This window comes from Pagrus major, chromosome 8 (assembly GCF_040436345.1).
Source record: "Pagrus major chromosome 8, Pma_NU_1.0".
NCBI classification, from domain to species: Eukaryota; Metazoa; Chordata; class Actinopteri; order Spariformes; family Sparidae; genus Pagrus; species Pagrus major.
This window is the reverse complement of record NC_133222.1, coordinates 6,784,543-6,803,056: the sequence shown is the minus strand read 5'-3', so window position 1 is coordinate 6,803,056 and position 18,514 is coordinate 6,784,543. Positions and strand designations below refer to the sequence as shown.

Genomic DNA, 18,514 nt, shown 5'->3' with positions numbered 1-18,514 from the left:
AATCACTGCTGCCCTACAAAGGTCTACGCAAGTAACTATTGTGTTCAGGATAAGTGACATTTTCTGCGTTTAACTACGCCAATCTGATCCTTCACTAAAAAACTAAAATTAAATCGGTAAAGGCTAAAATATTTTTGGATATTTTTTCAGTTTAACTCGCATACAGTACGCAAAGTTGCGTTGAAATAAACCTCGAACTGCGAACAAGATCAATTATGACTCTTTCTGTTATGAACTTTTGATCTATGGAGGTTTTATATTTGTAAAATTTTTCCTCGAGTCATAAAAAGCGTTTTAAAAATCAGACGTCGTCTCAATGTGAAGTCTTCAGGCAGAGCAGGAACTTGTGGGGGTAGGGCCGGCGGGAGAAACTCTACTGTGCATATTCAGTGGGCCACATAACCAGGAAGTAAACCTGGAAGGTAGGAGGCTTTTTTTGGCACCAGGCAAGCAATGGGCGCCATCTTTGGGTTCACTATTTCTATTTAAAATCCATGTCTTGCAACCACTGCTGTGCTGAAGGCGGTGACTGTATAGTTGTGACATCACAACCGTACAGGAGTTCAGACAGCTTGTTTAAGGGCACAGTTTCAGAATATGGGCTTTGTGCATTTCTCCGTGGACTGAGTGTTTTAATACTTTCACAGTATTTGACCTGCTGTATTATCAGACAGAAAAAGTTAATTTGGCCCCAAAACAAGGTTGTTAGTTTACCAGCTGAAGTTTTTAATTTGATGTTTGCAGACAGGATTTCATGAAAACATGAAGATTTTAGATGTAAGCATGCATTATGTTCTGTAAATTTGAACTGGTAAAGAGAACTAGATCCTTTTTGTTAACATTGTGTTAAGTGCCCACCGCTTGAGATTTCAGAGTTAAACGTCACTGTAAAAAGAAAACAGTTCATCAGTCGATTTATGCACCAGCGATTTTTCTGTACCGGACTTGAAAAACTAACATTGATGTCAAATCTAGTTACTGTGTGTTTCCTTTGTGCGGCAGCGTGTTCGTGTATTTTGTTGAAATTAATGTTTTCACGACCAAAGAATGTCAGCAGCAGGAAAACAGCCGAGATGAAAACCCTGAGTTTGTTTCATGTTTCAGTATTTTTCTAATCGTCTCTTTTTGAAAGCTTTTGAGTTTTAAATCACAGGGTCCTACATTTTTATCTTGAACGCAGCATGTATGACGATCTGAGATGCTTCTCTGTACGGTCCGTTGTTTTTGCTGCGATGCCACATTTCTCTCGTTGCAAATCGTGGTGCTTTCTGCAGTCATCGAAGGTGCCTGCATGTTTATTTTAATTTTTTTCTCCTGCTGCTCGTCTCCGCTCAACAGCACTGACTACTGCTGGAGCTGTGTGTGTGTGTGTATGTGTGTGTGTGAGAGAGAGAGAGAGAGAGAGAGAGAGTGCGTGCATATGTGTGTGTGTGTGTGTGTGTGTGCTCTGCTTCCAAGCAATAACTGTGGCTGTGTGTGACGTTGCTGTAACAGAGTGTGTGTGTGTGTGTTTTAGTGTTTAGGCCTGCTGTGTTTGTCTGCTGAGATGCACTGTACGAATGTTGGCTGCTCAGAACCTCAGCATCTCTCTGGCCCGTGTTCAGGGATGTCGGTGCTGCTTTCAGGTGCGGCCGTGACTGTCGGTTCTCTGTGCAACCTGTCCGCAGCTGAGGACACTGTAAAAGTGAAATTCCTGCTTTTGTTTTAATTTATAATTGTTGACAGATATTTGGTAAGATCTTTTTTGTGCAATCGTCTAAAGACTGGAGCAGGTTGACAAACACTGTAAGCCAGCTGCGACACCGCAGGCTGTTCTGGCATTTTGCAAAACAAGCAGCGTGTTTCAGACTTTGGCTTACCAAATTAGCTCTTCATGCTTGTATGCTCATTTAAAAAAACATCCATCTCAGTTGCAAGCTCTCAAGAACACCTCTCTTTTGCATTGCATTGGTTTTGTTATGTCTACCTCAGATTGGCACAGGAAAGCACTATTTCTAAACCTTTAGAGATCACAAGTATTGTGTCATTGCCTGCATTTGATCAAGGATTTGTGATTTATCTATCAAGCTGTACAGTCCCTTCAAACCTAGAGAGATGATTTGCACCTTATTGTATTCTGGGATCCTCCAGCCACAAAACATAGGACCACCGACTTTATACAGGCTTCAGCATTTCTAGCCCCGATGTACTTAACTGCTCATTAATACTAAGGCTGTCATAATTATCTTTGTAAATGTTTGTAATGAAAGAGAAAAAGGAAATTATATATAACACTCGTGGATGTAGAATCATGACAACAGTGAAAATGTATGTGGACTCATCAGTGTCTTACTCATTTCTACAAAATGGCACCACAGACCTGTGCACACTGAATTGTGGCTTGCTTCGTGTTGCTGTCAGTTATCATGCATGATGACTTATAACTGGCCTGTGGCTCACACGTTTTTCTCTCCATGTTTAGAGTCATCATATTTGATGGTCGTGAAGGTGTGCCTTAGGCCAACGTCTCGTACGTCACTGCTCACCGTTAGCGGCGACACGCACCGTGTAATTTACCACAGTCAGGGTGATCTCAGCTCACCTGAAGGGACGAGAGGAGTCATGTAATTTATGTTCACATGTTCACCAGTTGATTTTCTAATTCATCATCATGACAAACGTAAATAAAACCAGTACGTTTCTATTTTCTCTCGTGTTGTTGTCTTTCTTTATAGATGAGAAGAATTACTCCTACAGCTGTTGAAGGTTTATTTTAAGAAATGCAAAATGCTACTGAATAAGTCAATAATCCTCTCTGGAGTTAAAATGGTTTCATCCACCATTTTTAAAAAATATTTGTACACCAAGAAAGACCTTTTAATTTGAAGTTCATTCTCTATCTCTGCCTGTATTCAAGGTCTATTTAATGACTGTTCTCGAGCTTTCGATCATAAATAATCCTGTGATCTTTCTGCCCAGTTGTCACGGAAATGTAGGTGTTAGGGTTGTATTTCACTTTGAAGCACTTCTCGTTCATGTTGTCTTAAAAATGGAGGCCGCTAAGCAAACTCCCATCTGCTGATGAAGAGCATGTGATATGATCAAATGCTCAGGAACAGATGTTTAATGAAAGTTGAGGTGAACTTGAATATCACAAAATTTCAGTGTGTGGGGGGAAAAGAAAATTAGAAGCTTAAAAAATAAATACATAAAAAAATAAGAGGTGTGAGTTCTTGAAATAGAAAAAACCCTCAAGGACAACTTTTACTACACATTCAGATATTTATTGTACACTACTGCAGCAGCTGCCTTTTACAGGCAAACATTTTAGTTTACAAAATGATCCTAGTGCTAAAAACAGTCATTTACAGGATGTCAGGAGACAGTGAAGTGCACGTTGACAAGGAGAGAAGCTTCAGACGGCTTCTCGTGCCGTTGGACGGGTCATATCTGTGAGGACTCCAGCCACAGTGAGGAGCTCTTGACTCGCGGCTGCTGAGAGTCCAGCTTCAGCAGCGCCGTCACAGCGCCCTCTATCTTTGAAATCCACACTCTCTGGAAAAATGTCACACATGAAGAGAGATACAATCAGATTTACTGTTTACAGCAACAAAAGGATGGTTTGCTCAGATGATGTTAATTTACTTCTTTGTCATATTTACTTCTATTTTGTAAAGTGGTTTGATACGTATGGAGTCCTAGGGGTGATGTAAAAAATAAACAAGTGAACAAAAAAAAAATGGAATTATTAAGATAGGGAAAAGCAAAGGCATTAAAAAGGTGTGAGGAAAAATAAATGGATAAAAATAAATGACAAAATACATTAAAAAACATACATCTACGGTAGAAATATATCAATTTATGTTTGTTATATTTAAACATGTATTTTTTTTATCATTCTTTTACAGTTTTATTCTGTTTTTGTTGCACTTCTATGACTCCATGACTACAAGCCACCACTAAATCTCATAAAACAGCCTCAGACATGTGACGACCAGTGACTTAAAACAAGTTCCCTCCACTTACAGAAGGGAAAAAGATACTATTAAAGTAAATTATACTGTAACATGCATATATATCCAAGCTATTATGACTTCATTAATTCATGGCAATATTCAAAGTTTAACTTGAAGATAACGTGTGTATACTCTAAGACAAAATACATTTTCATAGAGGAAACCCCTGACAGACTACCAATAATACTCTGTTGTTCAGTGACTCCTAGCATATGAGGTAAATTTAAATTATGTGAGTGATGAGAAAAATCTTCTCAACTACTTTTAGAAACACACACATTTGAAAACATAATCTTTGTGGCTCTCTGTGAATGTTATCAGTGAAATCTTGAGTTGATTCCACACACAAAGCAGATGTTTGGATAAAATAAACAAATCCACGTATCATGTTGCACATCCACATGATGTTTACAGAATATAATCAGCACTCATGGGTGAAGTGAATCTACCTTGGCGGACTCTGACGCAGCTTGCAGGATGAATGCACCGATGCATTGCTGGTAGCGGTTCTGGTGCATGATTATGAAAGAGTGAGGCAGCCCCGATGCTACAAAAGAAAGCACAGCGTTACAATTCCTCCATCGACATCAACTGTAACGCACAATACAGGCTGTAAACATCAACAGAGAGAAGTTTCTCAAGACCCGGCAAGACTTTTTGATTCTGCTGCATGTTCTCAACATATCTTCTCACTGATGGTAGATAAATAATAATCGTTCATTATCAGATTTAAGTCTGAACTGAGGGTCTAAATCATTACTTGAGGCGTTGAGCTGATCAATGTTCCTCAGCTGGAGTCGGTCCAGAGAGACGGGCTGGTCCAGAACCGTGAACGTGCACCCCTCCTTCAGCAGCTGATCCAGCTCCAGGTTCTGTGGCAGCCTCAGAGGATTCTGATCTGGACCCATGGACCGCTACACAGGAAGACAGACACACACTATGAACGAGCTCTGAAGCTTCTCTACAGACTTACGACTGAATATCTTCAGCGACGTACCTTCTTGTTTCTCTTTATCTTTGTGATCAGCAGGAATTCGTCAAACAGGAACAGATAGACGTCTATCAGCTTCGTGTTTTCTGGAAATGAGCCGAAGAAAAACAATGTGAGATATTTGCTCGAATCGAAGCTCTGAGTGCAGAAAATGTGTTGGAGTCGTGCCAGCTGTGCACACCTGTGAGCACCAGCTTCCCTTCATGCAGGAGACTTCTGTGAGAGATGAGATTCTCCAGAGTGACGGCCTTCAAGAGATGCTTCAGACTCTGAAAGAGAAGCCGTCGGTCAGGTAAGAAGAAAACATTTTCACCATTTGGCACGTAAACTGACACGGAAATATCCGATTGTCTGATAACAAAGGAACAGATTATAACATGCTGTTTCTCTTTGCTTTCCAAGATCTCTGATTTCACATTCAGATAAATGATCGGGACATCTTATCACGAACAAAAGGTATTAGAGGATGAAGTGTTTGTGCATATCCATGACTTTTGCGCTCTTATCTGTCAAAAAAGCACAAACATTAATAACTGAATATGCAGTATGTCCACATAAACACACGTAAGCAGACACACCTCAGGGACGAAGGCACGCTTGTCTCTCTCCCACACAGGCAGCCACACCAGGGTGTCTCTCAGCTGTTTCACCTTCTGGTAGTTATCCAGCCACTTCACCTTCCCCTCTAAGTCACCTGGAAGCAGAGAGGGATCATTTCAATAAGAGGGACTTAAAATGTACTGATTAAAAAAAGCTAGTACTACATAAGTACTACATAGCTCTTTTTTTTTTAGTTAAGCTGCACCGCTCCACCTTTTTTAGTCCCGTTCTCTAAACCTGAATGTGGAAATCTGCTGATACTGATACCAGAGCGCCTTTTTTCCTTGATACTTCTTCTTCTCATCAGTATTAGGTGGCAAAAGTTCACACATTCTTTACTTAGCAGAAGTATATGCACTTTGTAATAACAGTAGAAGTACTGATTCAACTTCTTAACTCAGGCTCTGACATGTTCTCCAAATATAAAAGTGAGAAGTATCCCTTTGACTATTTCTGTGCAAACTAACTGAACCTGAGCCTCTCATCTCCCTCTCTTTCTGTCTTCTCATGTCTTTCACGTCATTTCGTCTCGCCTCACCTGCCGTGCATAATACACACTGATAGGTTGAAATCAGTCTTGTGATGTTGGGAAGGCTGCGTGCTATGACGCAAAATAGGAATAATGGATTATTCTCCTCAAATGCTTTAAAACTAACGTAATGACCGTGTTTTGAAAATCCAAGGAGTAGAAAGTGCTGATACTTGTTAAAATGTAGGGAATACTCGGTACAGAATATTTGTAGTATTTGTACTTGCTCACTTCCCAAATCTGATTACTATGATGTTTACGAGTTCAAATGGTAATAAAACAATCAGTCAGACAAGGAATTTAGGATCGGTGACTCATTGATCTGTGACATCTGCTAAGTCAGTTTCGACACCCAATAAAAACACTGAATGGGATCAGTCCCAACTCTATTTTTAGGATCAAACTGTTAATTAAATGTATTGCTCTTAAGAATAATCATGTGCTTCAGTCCCACTAATATCATCTTTACACTTTAAATAAATGTTTCCCTGGTTCCTTCATTGTGCCAACATGGCTTCTAAAGTGTCACTTTATTATCTTGTTTTGTCTTTCTGTGCTGCGATGGTTACCTGCCAAACACGGGTGTGACCTGTATCGTGAGAGATTATAGCACACGCTCAGCTTTTACAGTAAAATCACCCTCCACACCCAGAGGACATTGCCCTGCACATCTGAGCTGTGGTGATGATAGTCCTCGTCACCTGTGCAGCTCTGACACACCTTTTTAATGGTTATGGGAAAGTGTGTTGTTACAGAGTCGACGCTGTTTGGTTTGGTATGAGTAATTGTTCAATTCAATAAAATGACATTGAGGTGCAGCATAGTTCCCACAGCCTGTCCATCTAGTTACAGAGTAAACCGCCTCAACAGGTCTGCAGGCGGAGGCGTGCCGAAGAATGAACGGTCAGGGCTCCTGGATGCCATCCAACACATATAGCCTGTTTGCTTTGTTTGTGTTGAATGATATAACCACGCTTGCATCGACTTAACATGCTTCTGTATCTTAATGTTTGTAAACCACCTGCTGACAAACACACAACTTAAGAAGCACTGAACGACAGGTGAGCGTTTCAGATTGCCATCAGCTGCTGAAAAGATCTGTGAGAAGAGCTGAAAGGCATGCTGTGTGAGCTTTGTCAGTCGCTGTTGTAAACACAACAGGTGAGTAAGATTCTGGCTAAAGATTGTTGACTGTTGAGTGTCACTGCCGTGCCTTTAAGTATCAACGCTTTAGTTTGGCGAGCCACCAACCCAAAGTGTCAGATAATTGACTACCTTAGAATGAAGAAAGATCGGTGACTGTCTCAGACACCGCCTCACACTTCTAATGGGTCATAGGTGATGATTGAGAAGGATTCATTTGTATTTTTCCTGCATAATATACCTTTAAAGTCATATCCCTTACCCTGCAACAGTACACAGAATCAGTGAGTGACTGCTGATAGATAAGTCAGTGCTGAAATGCTCACGTGGTGGTGAAGTGATGGATTTTTCAACTAGAGCACATACCTCTGCCAAGGCCCCACAGTCCCCTCTTTGAATCAAGCCAAATCCAATATCCAATGAAACATATTTAAATCAGCTGGATCAGAATTTTCATTTGTGTCAGCATCAAATTGTTAACGGGGTCCATTCCAGGCTGTTTCATGGAAATCAGTTTAGTAGTTTTTGTGTAATGCTGCTCACAAACCAACCAACAAACGGACACAGGTGAAAAAATAACGTAACAAAAGGTAAAGTGAGTCAGGGTGGTGCATGGTGCTCACATATAGACGTGTCCACTTGCTCTGCTATAACCTGCAGGCCTCTGGTCTCGTCCTCCGTCTGGCATCTCTTTGCGATATTCCGCAACAACAGCGGGTATCGAGTTAGCCTCTGCAGCGGCGCCACCAACAGGTCGCGCAGTTGCAGCCTCCGGCACTGTTCGTTCCTCTCGCACCACTGGGGAGAAAGAGAGAGAGAGAGGGAGAGAGAGGGTGAGAGGAGGAAAAAGAAGGAGGTCAGAGGGGTGAAAGAGCTCGTCACGGTGTTTGTTAGAACAGAGGGCTAATGGGGGGGATGGGTGGTGAAAAGCGTGTGAAGAGAAGTGAGATCTGAGACCAAAACACAATACAAGGCCTAACAAATACATAAGCATGATGACAGGGAAGGTTACACAAGGGACAAATGGTCACATTCCTCTCTCTGGCAGGCCTCGGTGACACTGAGCCGCTTGTTTGCCGTTTAGGCAGCAATGTTGCTGTGTTACCTCTCTTACACTTGGCACCGCCGCTACCCGTACCTTCACATAAGATCCAAAGTCCTCTCTGGGCTTCAGGCTGTCCAGATAAAGCAGAGCGGTGGTGTAGTTGAGGCAGTACTTCTGCAGGCAGTGACATATGCTCTCCTGGAAAGCCTGCCAACAGATAGAAGCACAAACATCATGACACAGACTGCCGGGTCACTTCAGCCATCACGCTGCAGATAAACAGACCATAAAAATGCAGGAAGAGGGATCTGGGTACCAGCATAAAAAATATATTCTCAAGCTACTGTGTGGTGATTTATTTCCTCTCTGCAGCTTCCTGTGATGCATAATTTAACAGCAGGATGAAGAGGTTTCTATTATTTCCTGAGACTATTTCAATAGTTGGGCTTTGAAGTGCTAAATGATTCATAATGAAAGGACAAAATATGAAACTAGGATTGTTTTAGATCGAGTTTTTCTCTGTTCTTTGAGGAAATATCCAGTAGAAGTTATGAATATGCTATTTTTATTATTATTATTTTATTCTGAAGGGGCAACAGCAACAGATTCACAACAACAAAACAAATTAATATTTGTGACAATATAAGTGTTGTGCAATAATGTACCATTTAAATACTGTATAATAATGTTGTAAACATTTTGGATATACTAATGTACATAATGACTCTGAATGTCACAATTTCTGACAACTGCTGAGACCCGGCTGCTTTTTCAGTCTGTGATGGAAAATGGATGTTTGTGTTCGTGTGAATCCGTCCAGTTTAAAGTGTGTTACTGCAAAATGTGCACACGTACATACATTCAGATAACCACGCCTGTCAAGTGTTAAATGTTTCTTTTTGCCTCCCACATATTATCAGTGTGGAGTTTTACAACTGAGTAAATAACTGAGAATGCAGTCAGTCAGTGTGTGCTTGTGTGTGTGTGTGTGTGTGTGTGTGTGTGTGTGTGTTTGCCTCCACATGTGAGCAACACTTGCCTTGCTGAGCAGCTCCGGCAGGGTGGGCCCGCCACCCTCACCTATCACCAACGTGTCCCTGATGACGCGGAGGAGGTTGTTCAGGAAACCAAAGCTCACCTGCAGCAGAAAACACTCTGTGTCAAGAGTCAGCGGACGGCCACACGCTCACACCTCAGTCACATTCAGTTTGTTAACAACGGGACAAAATGTTGAATGTTAAATGCTAAAATATTTGTTGCAATATTTGGCCTTTTTATAAGGTATTTCCCTTTTTTATTACCAAATTTATAAAGGTGCAATATGTAAACAAATAGAGAGCTGCATATCACCAGAGGTACCGCTAACTGCTGCACACTGTTGCTCTTTTCTGTAGCTATCTGAAGCTGTAGCTACAACCTGTCATTATCCAGTTAGCTCAATCAGCCGTGTAGCTAGTGGCCCGAAGCCTATTTTAATCCCTACAGACTGGGAGCAGTGGGCGAGTGTCATTGTGACATTACTGGTGAGACATCAGCCTCCACCTTTGACTCAACGTCAAAACTGTCACATCTTCACATTCTGATGATAACTGAAGTTTTTTAAATGTTTTAAACTAAATGTTTTCATCAGTAACCGTAAGATGCATCAGATACTTAAGTTTTGTAAGTATATTTCCTACTAAAACCTTCTCTATGCAGCCGAGATACACTGTTAGACACCTGATGTTATGATGTTACGTGTCACAAATAAAGTTACAGTTTTAGTTTCAGAGAGCTGTTGGGTTGCTTCATGAATTGTTTCTAGGATTAAATCTTTTGTACGATATTTTTTAGAAACTGTATTCACAATTTAAATCATGATTTTGTGGCGTGCACTTTCTTGTGTAATCTGTTTGTCTCTCACTCATTGTTGTCGTTGCCTCTCGACCCAGGCACTCTAGAAAAAGAGTTTAATCTTTAAGTCTTAACAAGGTTAAGAAAAAGGTTTCATCATCTTCTTATTGAGAGCACTTTGTCAAGAGTAACACCGCGCCTTGCACAACAACCAGTGTTGTTATAATACTATGAAGGCTGCTGTTGTTTGTAATTATTTACATAATGTTCCTAAAAACAGTGGAAAACTACTGTTGCTTATTTGCATCGTGTCTCACCAGGCAAAGCTCATTGAGGTTTGCGAACAACATCCAGAGGTCGATATCATTCAGGCAGTTCCTCGTCTGCAGGTTCGTGAGTGTAGCCAAAAACACCTGGAGAAAACAAAGAAGTGAGAGAGAGAATAGGCTCAGCCTATCTGTTGTGCCAGCATTAAATTTCTAATGCATTGCTGTAAAGAATGGAAATCCCCAAAGAGACTTTTACATGAACCTCACTCGCAGGAATTCAGTGACAGGACGAAAAGCACAAAGCAGCAGGTGTTGGGTTTCGTTTGGGTTTGGTCAAGTTATTTGTGGTGTTGTTTGTACGTGTGTGTGCGTGTGCATTCTGAGGCTTTGTGCAGACGGTTACCTCTTTGAGAACCATGAGCTGATCCAGGAAGTAAACACACTCGCTGGTGAAGAGTTCCCAGATGGCCTCCTGTCTCTTGAAAAGCTGAGGGTCAGAGGTCTGGCTCACCTCGGAAGACTGGTCCCGCAGGAACTCCGCCAGACAGTAGTCCTGCACGGAGAAAACATAAAAAATCATCAGACGAGAAGAAAAAACTATTAAGAAAGACATTTATTTAACTCAGAAAGTGTGTTTGAAAACGAAACCGTACATTCTGTCACTGTAAAGTTCCAACCCCCATCCTGATACACTCAGAGTCAGTGTTTGTTTACATACGCGTGTAGGTTTGACCTGACTGGTAACAGTCTAGAAAGTCTGGTTCTTGCACAACTTGTGTCACTTAAACGTCGCAGGAGCCTCCCCTCTAACGGCCGTGCTGTCATTCCTGAGTCACTTGTCAAACACTGAGATCTATTTGGTTTGGAAATCTGAATCTCTTCGGTTGTTCAAACCCTGAGTTTGCCTGGATTAGAAGTCACTGCACAGTCAGAACCAACACGAGCATTTACATAACAAACAGCCTGGACGCTTGAGGGGCTTTTGCTGCTGACAGTGTTCATTTCTCACCTTATACCGCTGAAGGTCAGAGTTTCTCCAGTTTTGAATCTGTGCCGTTGAGAGATATTTTTCAATGTCTGACGCTGTGCTTGTCTGCAACTTCGCTTTAGTCTGAAAGGTAAAGGAGAAAACACACAGCTACGTCAGGGTGATGTTGAAAAAGGACTTTCGGTTATGGATGTGTGTTGACGTGTTTTTGTTCCAGTATCCCTCCAAATAATAGCTTTGAAAAACTAAACAAGTCTGACTCAAGTTCTGCTTTTCAAGTGTTGACCAATTATAAAAGAGCCAAAAGGGATAAGAGGAACCACATTAATCTGCTTTGAGAAGTGGGTCAGAGAACAATGTCCAAAGCAACTGCTCACTGCTTCAACAAAGAACATCAAAACAAACCACGAGCACGCCATCGGCCTCAACCACACAACAACAACTAACAGACAAACAAACACACCTACCGTGCTACGCCTTGAGAAGGGCCACTTTGACTTCTTCGTATCTGTAAAAAGCACAAACACAAAATAATGATTATCACCACAAGAACGAAGAAAGTGTGCTGTGCAATAAATGGGATTAAGAATCAAACAAACAAAACAGTGTGTTCGGATAAAAACTGTGGCAGACTAAAGGACTTATGAGAAGTGTGAATGGCTCAGTTATTTTTGGAAATATTAGGAGGTCAAGTTAAGTTCATAGTAGCGCACAAATGGTTTATGTGTTTTCTTTTATCTTCTGGACTTGATTTGTAGTTTAAACTGCAGACAGACACGCTGGTCATCCATCCTTTCAAGCAACAACATGCACCAAATGACTGTACTCTGTGTCAAACCTGTGTTTTAGTGCCATCTGAGCGTGTTATTAGCTTCAGACATGGACGTGTTGCACATCGTCTTCTCCAGGATAACAAAGATATGTAATTGTATTCGTAATCACAACTTGCCAGAGTATGAGAGCTCATTACGGAACAGTAAATCAACTCACAGCAACTACGGGCTTACTGCAGCCATTCAACTATAAAATAAGTTCAAAAACAAACATTTGCTCAAAGTAGGTTTTTTCTAAAGTCAGACCATTTTACTAAGCCCTCAGAGTTCATGGAGGTCAATGGGTCAACACTCAGACTGACAACAAAGGTATTTAGTGAACTTTTTTAAAGCCTCTTTCCTCAATATGGAGACTCAGTCACAGTCTACAGTCAAGCTTAAAGGGCAGCTCCTCCAATTTTACACATTAAAGTGTGTTTACAGGTCTTGGGCAGCTCTACTGAATATGTGGAAACAGTAGTATAAAGCTCCAGAGGAAGCTGAGCATGTAATCTGATAAACTGCCTCCATTGATGTCTCTGAGTGGCTAAGTTGCATTGTGGGTAATGTAGTCACCGGGTTTTGAAAAGGAAGATGAATGCGTGGAATAAAAAAATGTGATGTCTCCGGTTCTGCTGTATCCATTTTGATAATTTGTTTTTAAACTGTCCATAATGAGTCCAGCAGTGTTATAGGAGTGGCAATGATAGACCAGATACATTACCCACAATGCAACTTAACCCATGAGTGACATCACTGCAGTCCATTTATCAGATTACATGCAGCTTCGTCTGGCTTTACTACTTTTTTCCACATGTGCAGTAGTACTCCCCAAGACCCTTTAAAGACTGGGGCCATTTATGTGTTGACTGACAGTCAGATACGCCTGCATCAGTTTACGTGGAAGCGTCACTTAAAACATGGACAGATGGGGTTAAATCAGCAACAATATATTATAATATGGGACGTTACCAGAGAAGTTTGAGCCGTTTAATATGTCAGCCGCTCCGTTGGATACAAAAAGGTCTCCTGGTGAAACATCCAACCCCGGCAGGCTGACCACCACAGAGCTCCGCCTCCTCTCCTGAAGCCTGAGGGGGAACAGTGAACAGGTGAACGTCTTCAGATGGTTTTTCCACTTTTGTTGGCTGATTCAAACTGGCACTAATGTTTGACAAATGTTAGCTTCACTGTTACAAGGACCATTGTTGTCCTATCGTAGATATAAGTGAATAGACTTAGTGCAAGTGCCACAGGAAATAACAAAATTCCTTTTGTGCTTTTACATGGTTGAAATACCACTGAAATACCATCTGCATTGTGCAGAAAATTGGCGATTAACATGAGCAGCAGAAATCATAGAGGATAAGTGTTATGTGTCGGGCTTATGCGTGGATAGCGACTGATTAATGGATCACCCTATTTGTGTGGAAGGAGGCGAGCTGTCAGTGTGAGCCAGTTTCTAATCCTCTTGGTCTCCTTTTCATAGTTAGGAACCGAGGCATGGCTGCGGCTGGAAAAACACAGGCCTGCCTTTTAGCCTGGAGCAAAGCTCAAACAGCCACTGTTCTCAAGTGTTTTGACTTATCTTTGTGCTGCTGTACTTCTGGGATTACAGCTGAAAGTGAAAAAAGGGACATTCGTGTGGTGAAATTAAAAACCTTAATAAACGTAATTCAATAATGAGATATGAAGAATGGAGACTCAATATGTCTGTCTTCATTTCTTACAAGAATAATAACGACAGCTAAGAAAGTAAAACTTGATCGGCGACTACGTGACTACAACAATCACAATCTAAACTGTGCCAACGCCAACAAGAGGCGTCTAGCCGTTTAACGTGTATAATAAGCCGCCGGGCAACCAGACAGGCTTGTTTTGCCAAAGGTAAGATTCACTTTCAGCAGGCTGACACTGATCGACAGCTGGTCAGTGACCCACGTCACCGTGCTGCGGTTTCACCTCTAAATTTTTCAGGCTCTCGGCTTTAAAAACAACAGTTTAGAGTTCAGAGGTAGATAGAAACTGAAGGAATAAAAAAAAAATCCTCATTATGTCAGGGAAGATCGACACACTGTCTGCCTGACAAAGGTTATCGGGACATGATCGCACCATGAGGAAGCCAGTGTGCCTGTTTATGATAACAATACAATAAACCAGAGCAGAAGTACAAGCAAGAGGAACTATGCTGGTACTGGTTCTCTCTGTTTACTATCATACGTGAGGCCAAATGAGCTTTCTTCCTCTTTCAGCTCACAGTATCTTCTGAAACAGTAGCTGACATTTCTGCGACCGTGCCTGAACTGTTGCACAAGCAGCAAACGAGACTAACTCGAATGCACATGTAGGCCACATGGCTGCAGGGACAACCTGTACCGTGGAGGATAAGTTTACTTTACTACAACTGAACTGGAGTGGCACCTTTCTCCTCCGGGACGCTTTTGTTAAAAAAAAGGCACCGACTGTTCTCAGCTGCTCTCAGTGGCAGGGGTCGAGCCCTTCCTGGTAAACCGATACAGAGATCGATGTATAGGCAGGCAGAGCTGAATCAACAGTAAAACAGACAATAGCGAGCAGCAGCAGCACCTGAACACTGTAGGGAGGATATGTGGCTAATGGGATGGTAAGAAAGGCACGATTACTCCTCTAAACCAGGTCAGTACCTCCTTGCAGTTCACCCTCACAATGACGTCCTGTTGCTTTGTGGCCGCTCAGAAAGCTTTCTCTGTGCCACCGAGAGCACTTGTAAAAAAAAAAAATGGGTGTTTTGTTCCCGCACAACAAGAGAAATAATGATGCCCCCAAAAAACAAAACTGTCCCGACCAATGGCTCACAGGGCCCGGTCACTGTAATAAGAGGCACAGTGCCAGGGTGCAATTACAGGGACAATAGCTGCCTAATTATCCAGTGAGGGGAAGAGCCCGGCAGCCCATTAGGAGGGGTGTGGGTGGCAGTAAGAGAAAACAGCCTTAATGAGGGTTTGTCTAGCCCATACATAACCATGGGACTCTCAAAACTTAACCCACCAAGCTTATGCACCATTAACAAAGACGTGAGCGACAATGAATGCACAATGGGGCTCCTCGAACGTCCAATCATCCTCGTGAGTGAGCGTCCGAGACATGGCACGGTGACATGTTCGCATTTTTTTCCCCCCCCGACACAGATATCGTTGGGAAACAGAAGCAGCAATGGAAATAAAAGAGATAAATCTGAGTGACAGAGAGACGTGCGAGCACTGTGCAGTCCATCTTATCAGTCACAGGGAAAGTTTTTTACTACATTCCTCCTGACATGCAAACATGTTCTGACGAACTTCAAAGGTAAGTCCAGGTGCTTCTGGCTGCGCTGACATGACATGCAAATCAGTCCAAAGGTACACTTACCTATTATGTAAATGCTCTTTCTCCTGCAGGAAAAGGGAAAAAAAGTGCATCAGTCAATGGAAAATACTTTGAATCGTAACTATTCTTTTCTTTATACTATTACATAACCGTAAGCATAAATTACAGTAAATGTACTGGAGAGGAGATGAGAAACAGGCTGACGAGTTACAGCACCAATCTATCGATTAATCTGCAGATTGTTTTCACGATTAATCGTTTAAACGCGAACGAGACGTCTTCAAATTGCTTCTTGTGTCCAGAAAAACAGCAAATCCTCACATTTACAAGCCGGATTCAGCAAATGTCTGACATTTTTTGCTTGAAAAATCACTTAAACGATTAGTCGATTATCAGAATAGTTGGCACTCTGTTGATCGACTAATCTGTCGCGGCTCTACGTGAATCACAACAGGTTAAAAATCAGATAATTTTACGCCCTTTTATTCTTTCGTGCCATGTCAGCACTGTCTTTACTGTACACCCACAGCCTTAAATCCAGGGTGCAGAGGCCTCCTGCTGCTCACGACACCCACTATATCACTTTCAAAGACGGTCGAGTTTGAATCAGTGTTTTAAGTGGCCGCTTGCATTCAAAAGCCTCTGATATCTGAGGAGAATGTCGGGACTCTATTGAGAATGTGCTCGCTTGAATACCGCGAGCTGATGAATAGATCCCCCCATTATCTTTTTCCATCGCTCACTGACCCCTCCATTATTGGGTGACTGCTGACTGCGGTGAATAGGGGCCCAAGGAGAGCACTTCCCAGGGCTCTCCGGGCAGTGGGCTTGGTCAGAGCTGTCAGTGCATGTAACTGCTGATTCATTTGCTGTCAAAAGCTCGCATTGTGAGCGACCACCGCAGGAGGCAAGGCGGACCGAGGGGAGAGGAGGGAAGGAAGGAAGGAATGTGTAACCATTTAATTTATAGGGGAAAAAAAATCCTCACCAGCACATGTCTGGTGGTGATCACACTGTAAAAACTGTCTCACCTGCGCTTTACTATCAGGAAATCCAAAATTGTTACTATGTGTAGGATGAGCACTGTGACACTCTTGTCTCTTGGAAGTGACACCGTTGTCAAAAGTCTTTGATCTGTGCGATCTGGTTCTCTCTCGGCCGGAGGATGAGATGGGCTGATGATCGGGACACGTCTCCCCGTCAGAGAGGGGGCTCGCCGCAAGAGGAGACTTGACCCTGTGGGGGCTTATGGGGGTCGGCGTGCTCTCAGATGAAGGCTCCTCCCGGGTGCTCCCCATCCTGAGAGGATCCCAGGTGTCCGTCAGAGGACGCCGGGTGCTCCTCATCCTCCTCAAGGTGGGAGACGTGGAGATGCGCCCGGGAGCCTGACGGTCAAACTGGAAGAAAGGTGCCACCAAGCCGTCAGCGTCCACCAGGGACGAGTGCTTCAGCTTGGAGTTTGTCCGTGTGAGATCTATGTGCATGATGACCGGGTTGCTGGTCTGACACTCCTTATCCTCAAAAGACCTGCAGTCCGTTTGTGTCTCTGCGTTCGCCACACCTGTGGTGACCTCTTCATTCTCGACCCACTCGATGTAACTCCAGTCCAGCCTCTTCTCCACGTCCTGGCCTTTATCTTGTAGGATAACGTGCTTCAGCGCAGACATTATAACCTCACAGGCATCGTAGTGCGGCAGAGATCAGAAAAGTGTGCGATCTAGTGGTCCGGTTTTGTGCTTTTTTCCTCCTTCTTGAGTTAAGGTCAGATGATAATCCTGTTGCATTCCAGCACTGTTCTCACCATTCACCTCTTGAGCTACTGAGGGGGGGGAGAAGAAAAAAAAAAAGAAAAAAAAAAAAAGCAGAAAATATGTCAATAGGCACAAGCACAAGCAAAACGAGGCAGGCTGAACACAAAAACTCCTAATCTTCTGAGAGGGGATTTGAACTGGGTTGAACATGGTCAACTGGCAGTGAAGCAGCCTTAAACACAGAGTGTGGGTATCAGGACAACACGTCTGTGAGTGTGTCTGCACACACATTACAGTGTTCAGCACAGTGAGTGTCATTACAATGTGGTGTGAGACACAAAGAGCCAGAGGAAGCCATGCACCTTGTCTCAGCTCACTCTATTGTCTGCTTTCAAACACTCTTATCGATTTTTTTTCTCTCCTTCGTCTGGACACAAACATTTGACACTGTTGCTTTTTTTTTCTTTCTGTATCTGTTTTTTCCACCATGTTAGCTGAGTTTCATTGTTTATGGGGAGCAGATAATTCGGCACATCCACGAGGTGACAAGGTAAAAGGAGAAACAACGTCCCCGAGAAAGTTTACAGCCCCAAAACAAACAAGATATCAGCTGTGAGGCCGCAGAAACAAACCGCACGTGTTATAAAAGAGAAACTCGTTAAAATGTGACAAGTCTGGTTTTTACTTACATCCGCCGGAGCGTCGCGACGTCTGAGGCCGGGAGAGAGCTGCGGCTGCCGGCTGGTGTCGCGGGCTCCTCGACACTGAGCCCGGAGCTGAGAGGCTCAAAGTGTTGGTCTGAACACCGCCTTCAGTTTAGTGTCTCAACAGCAGCGACAGCGAGCAGAACAGGTCGGTGTGGCGCCGCGGGAAGGACGAGGAGGAGGAGGAGGAGGAGGAGGAGGAGGTGGTGGAGGAGGGAGTGGAGCGTCTCACTGTCCGGAGCTGCTGGGAAGGTGTGACCGTGCACCATCAACACTCTCTCTCTCTCTCTCTCTCTCTCTCTCTCTCTCTCTCTCTCTCTCTCTCTCCTCTCTCTCCCTCCCCTCTCTTCTCTCTCCTCTCCTCTCCCTCTCCCCTCTCCTCTCCCTCTCCCTCTCCCTCTCCTCTCCCTTCTTTTTGATATTTTTAGCCTAATCTCTTTTCAATATATCTAATCTAATCATATACTGTATATTCTTAAAAAAAACAAATAACTAATTCCTTCTGTTGG

At 42.9% G+C, this 18,514-nt stretch overlaps 1 protein-coding gene across 1 annotated transcript; it reads right to left on the bottom strand.

Moving 5' to 3' along the window:
• Positions 1-3,241: 3,241 nt before the first annotated feature.
• Positions 3,242-18,267, bottom strand: plekhg7 (pleckstrin homology domain containing, family G (with RhoGef domain) member 7). The gene is made up of 17 exons (XM_073471632.1): positions 17,991-18,267; positions 16,582-17,369; positions 15,593-15,615; positions 13,178-13,296; positions 11,861-11,901; positions 11,415-11,516; positions 10,809-10,958; positions 10,454-10,549; positions 9,343-9,441; positions 8,397-8,510; positions 7,882-8,056; positions 5,565-5,680; positions 5,168-5,255; positions 4,993-5,072; positions 4,756-4,909; positions 4,445-4,542; positions 3,242-3,534 (listed from the first exon to the last, which is right to left on the bottom strand). Exons 2-17 carry the CDS (start codon positions 17,215-17,217, stop codon positions 3,424-3,426), a joined length of 2,202 nt encoding a protein of 733 aa, XP_073327733.1. The 5' UTR covers positions 17,218-17,369; positions 17,991-18,267; the 3' UTR covers positions 3,242-3,423.
• Positions 18,268-18,514: the final 247 nt, after the last annotated feature.

Excerpts from the sequence above, each read along its gene's own strand:
- plekhg7 (XM_073471632.1), bottom strand. The coding sequence starts at position 17,217 with ATGTCTGCGCTGAAGCACGTTATCCTACAAGATAAAGGCCAGGACGTG. Across the intron at positions 5,681-7,881 it reads GCAAGTGGACACGTCTATAT|GTGACTTAGAGGGGAAGGTG; the intron begins GTGAGCACCATG and ends CTCTGCTTCCAG. Across the intron at positions 4,910-4,992 it reads AGATAAAGAGAAACAAGAAG|CGGTCCATGGGTCCAGATCA; the intron begins GTACGTCGCTGA and ends CTTCCTGTGTAG.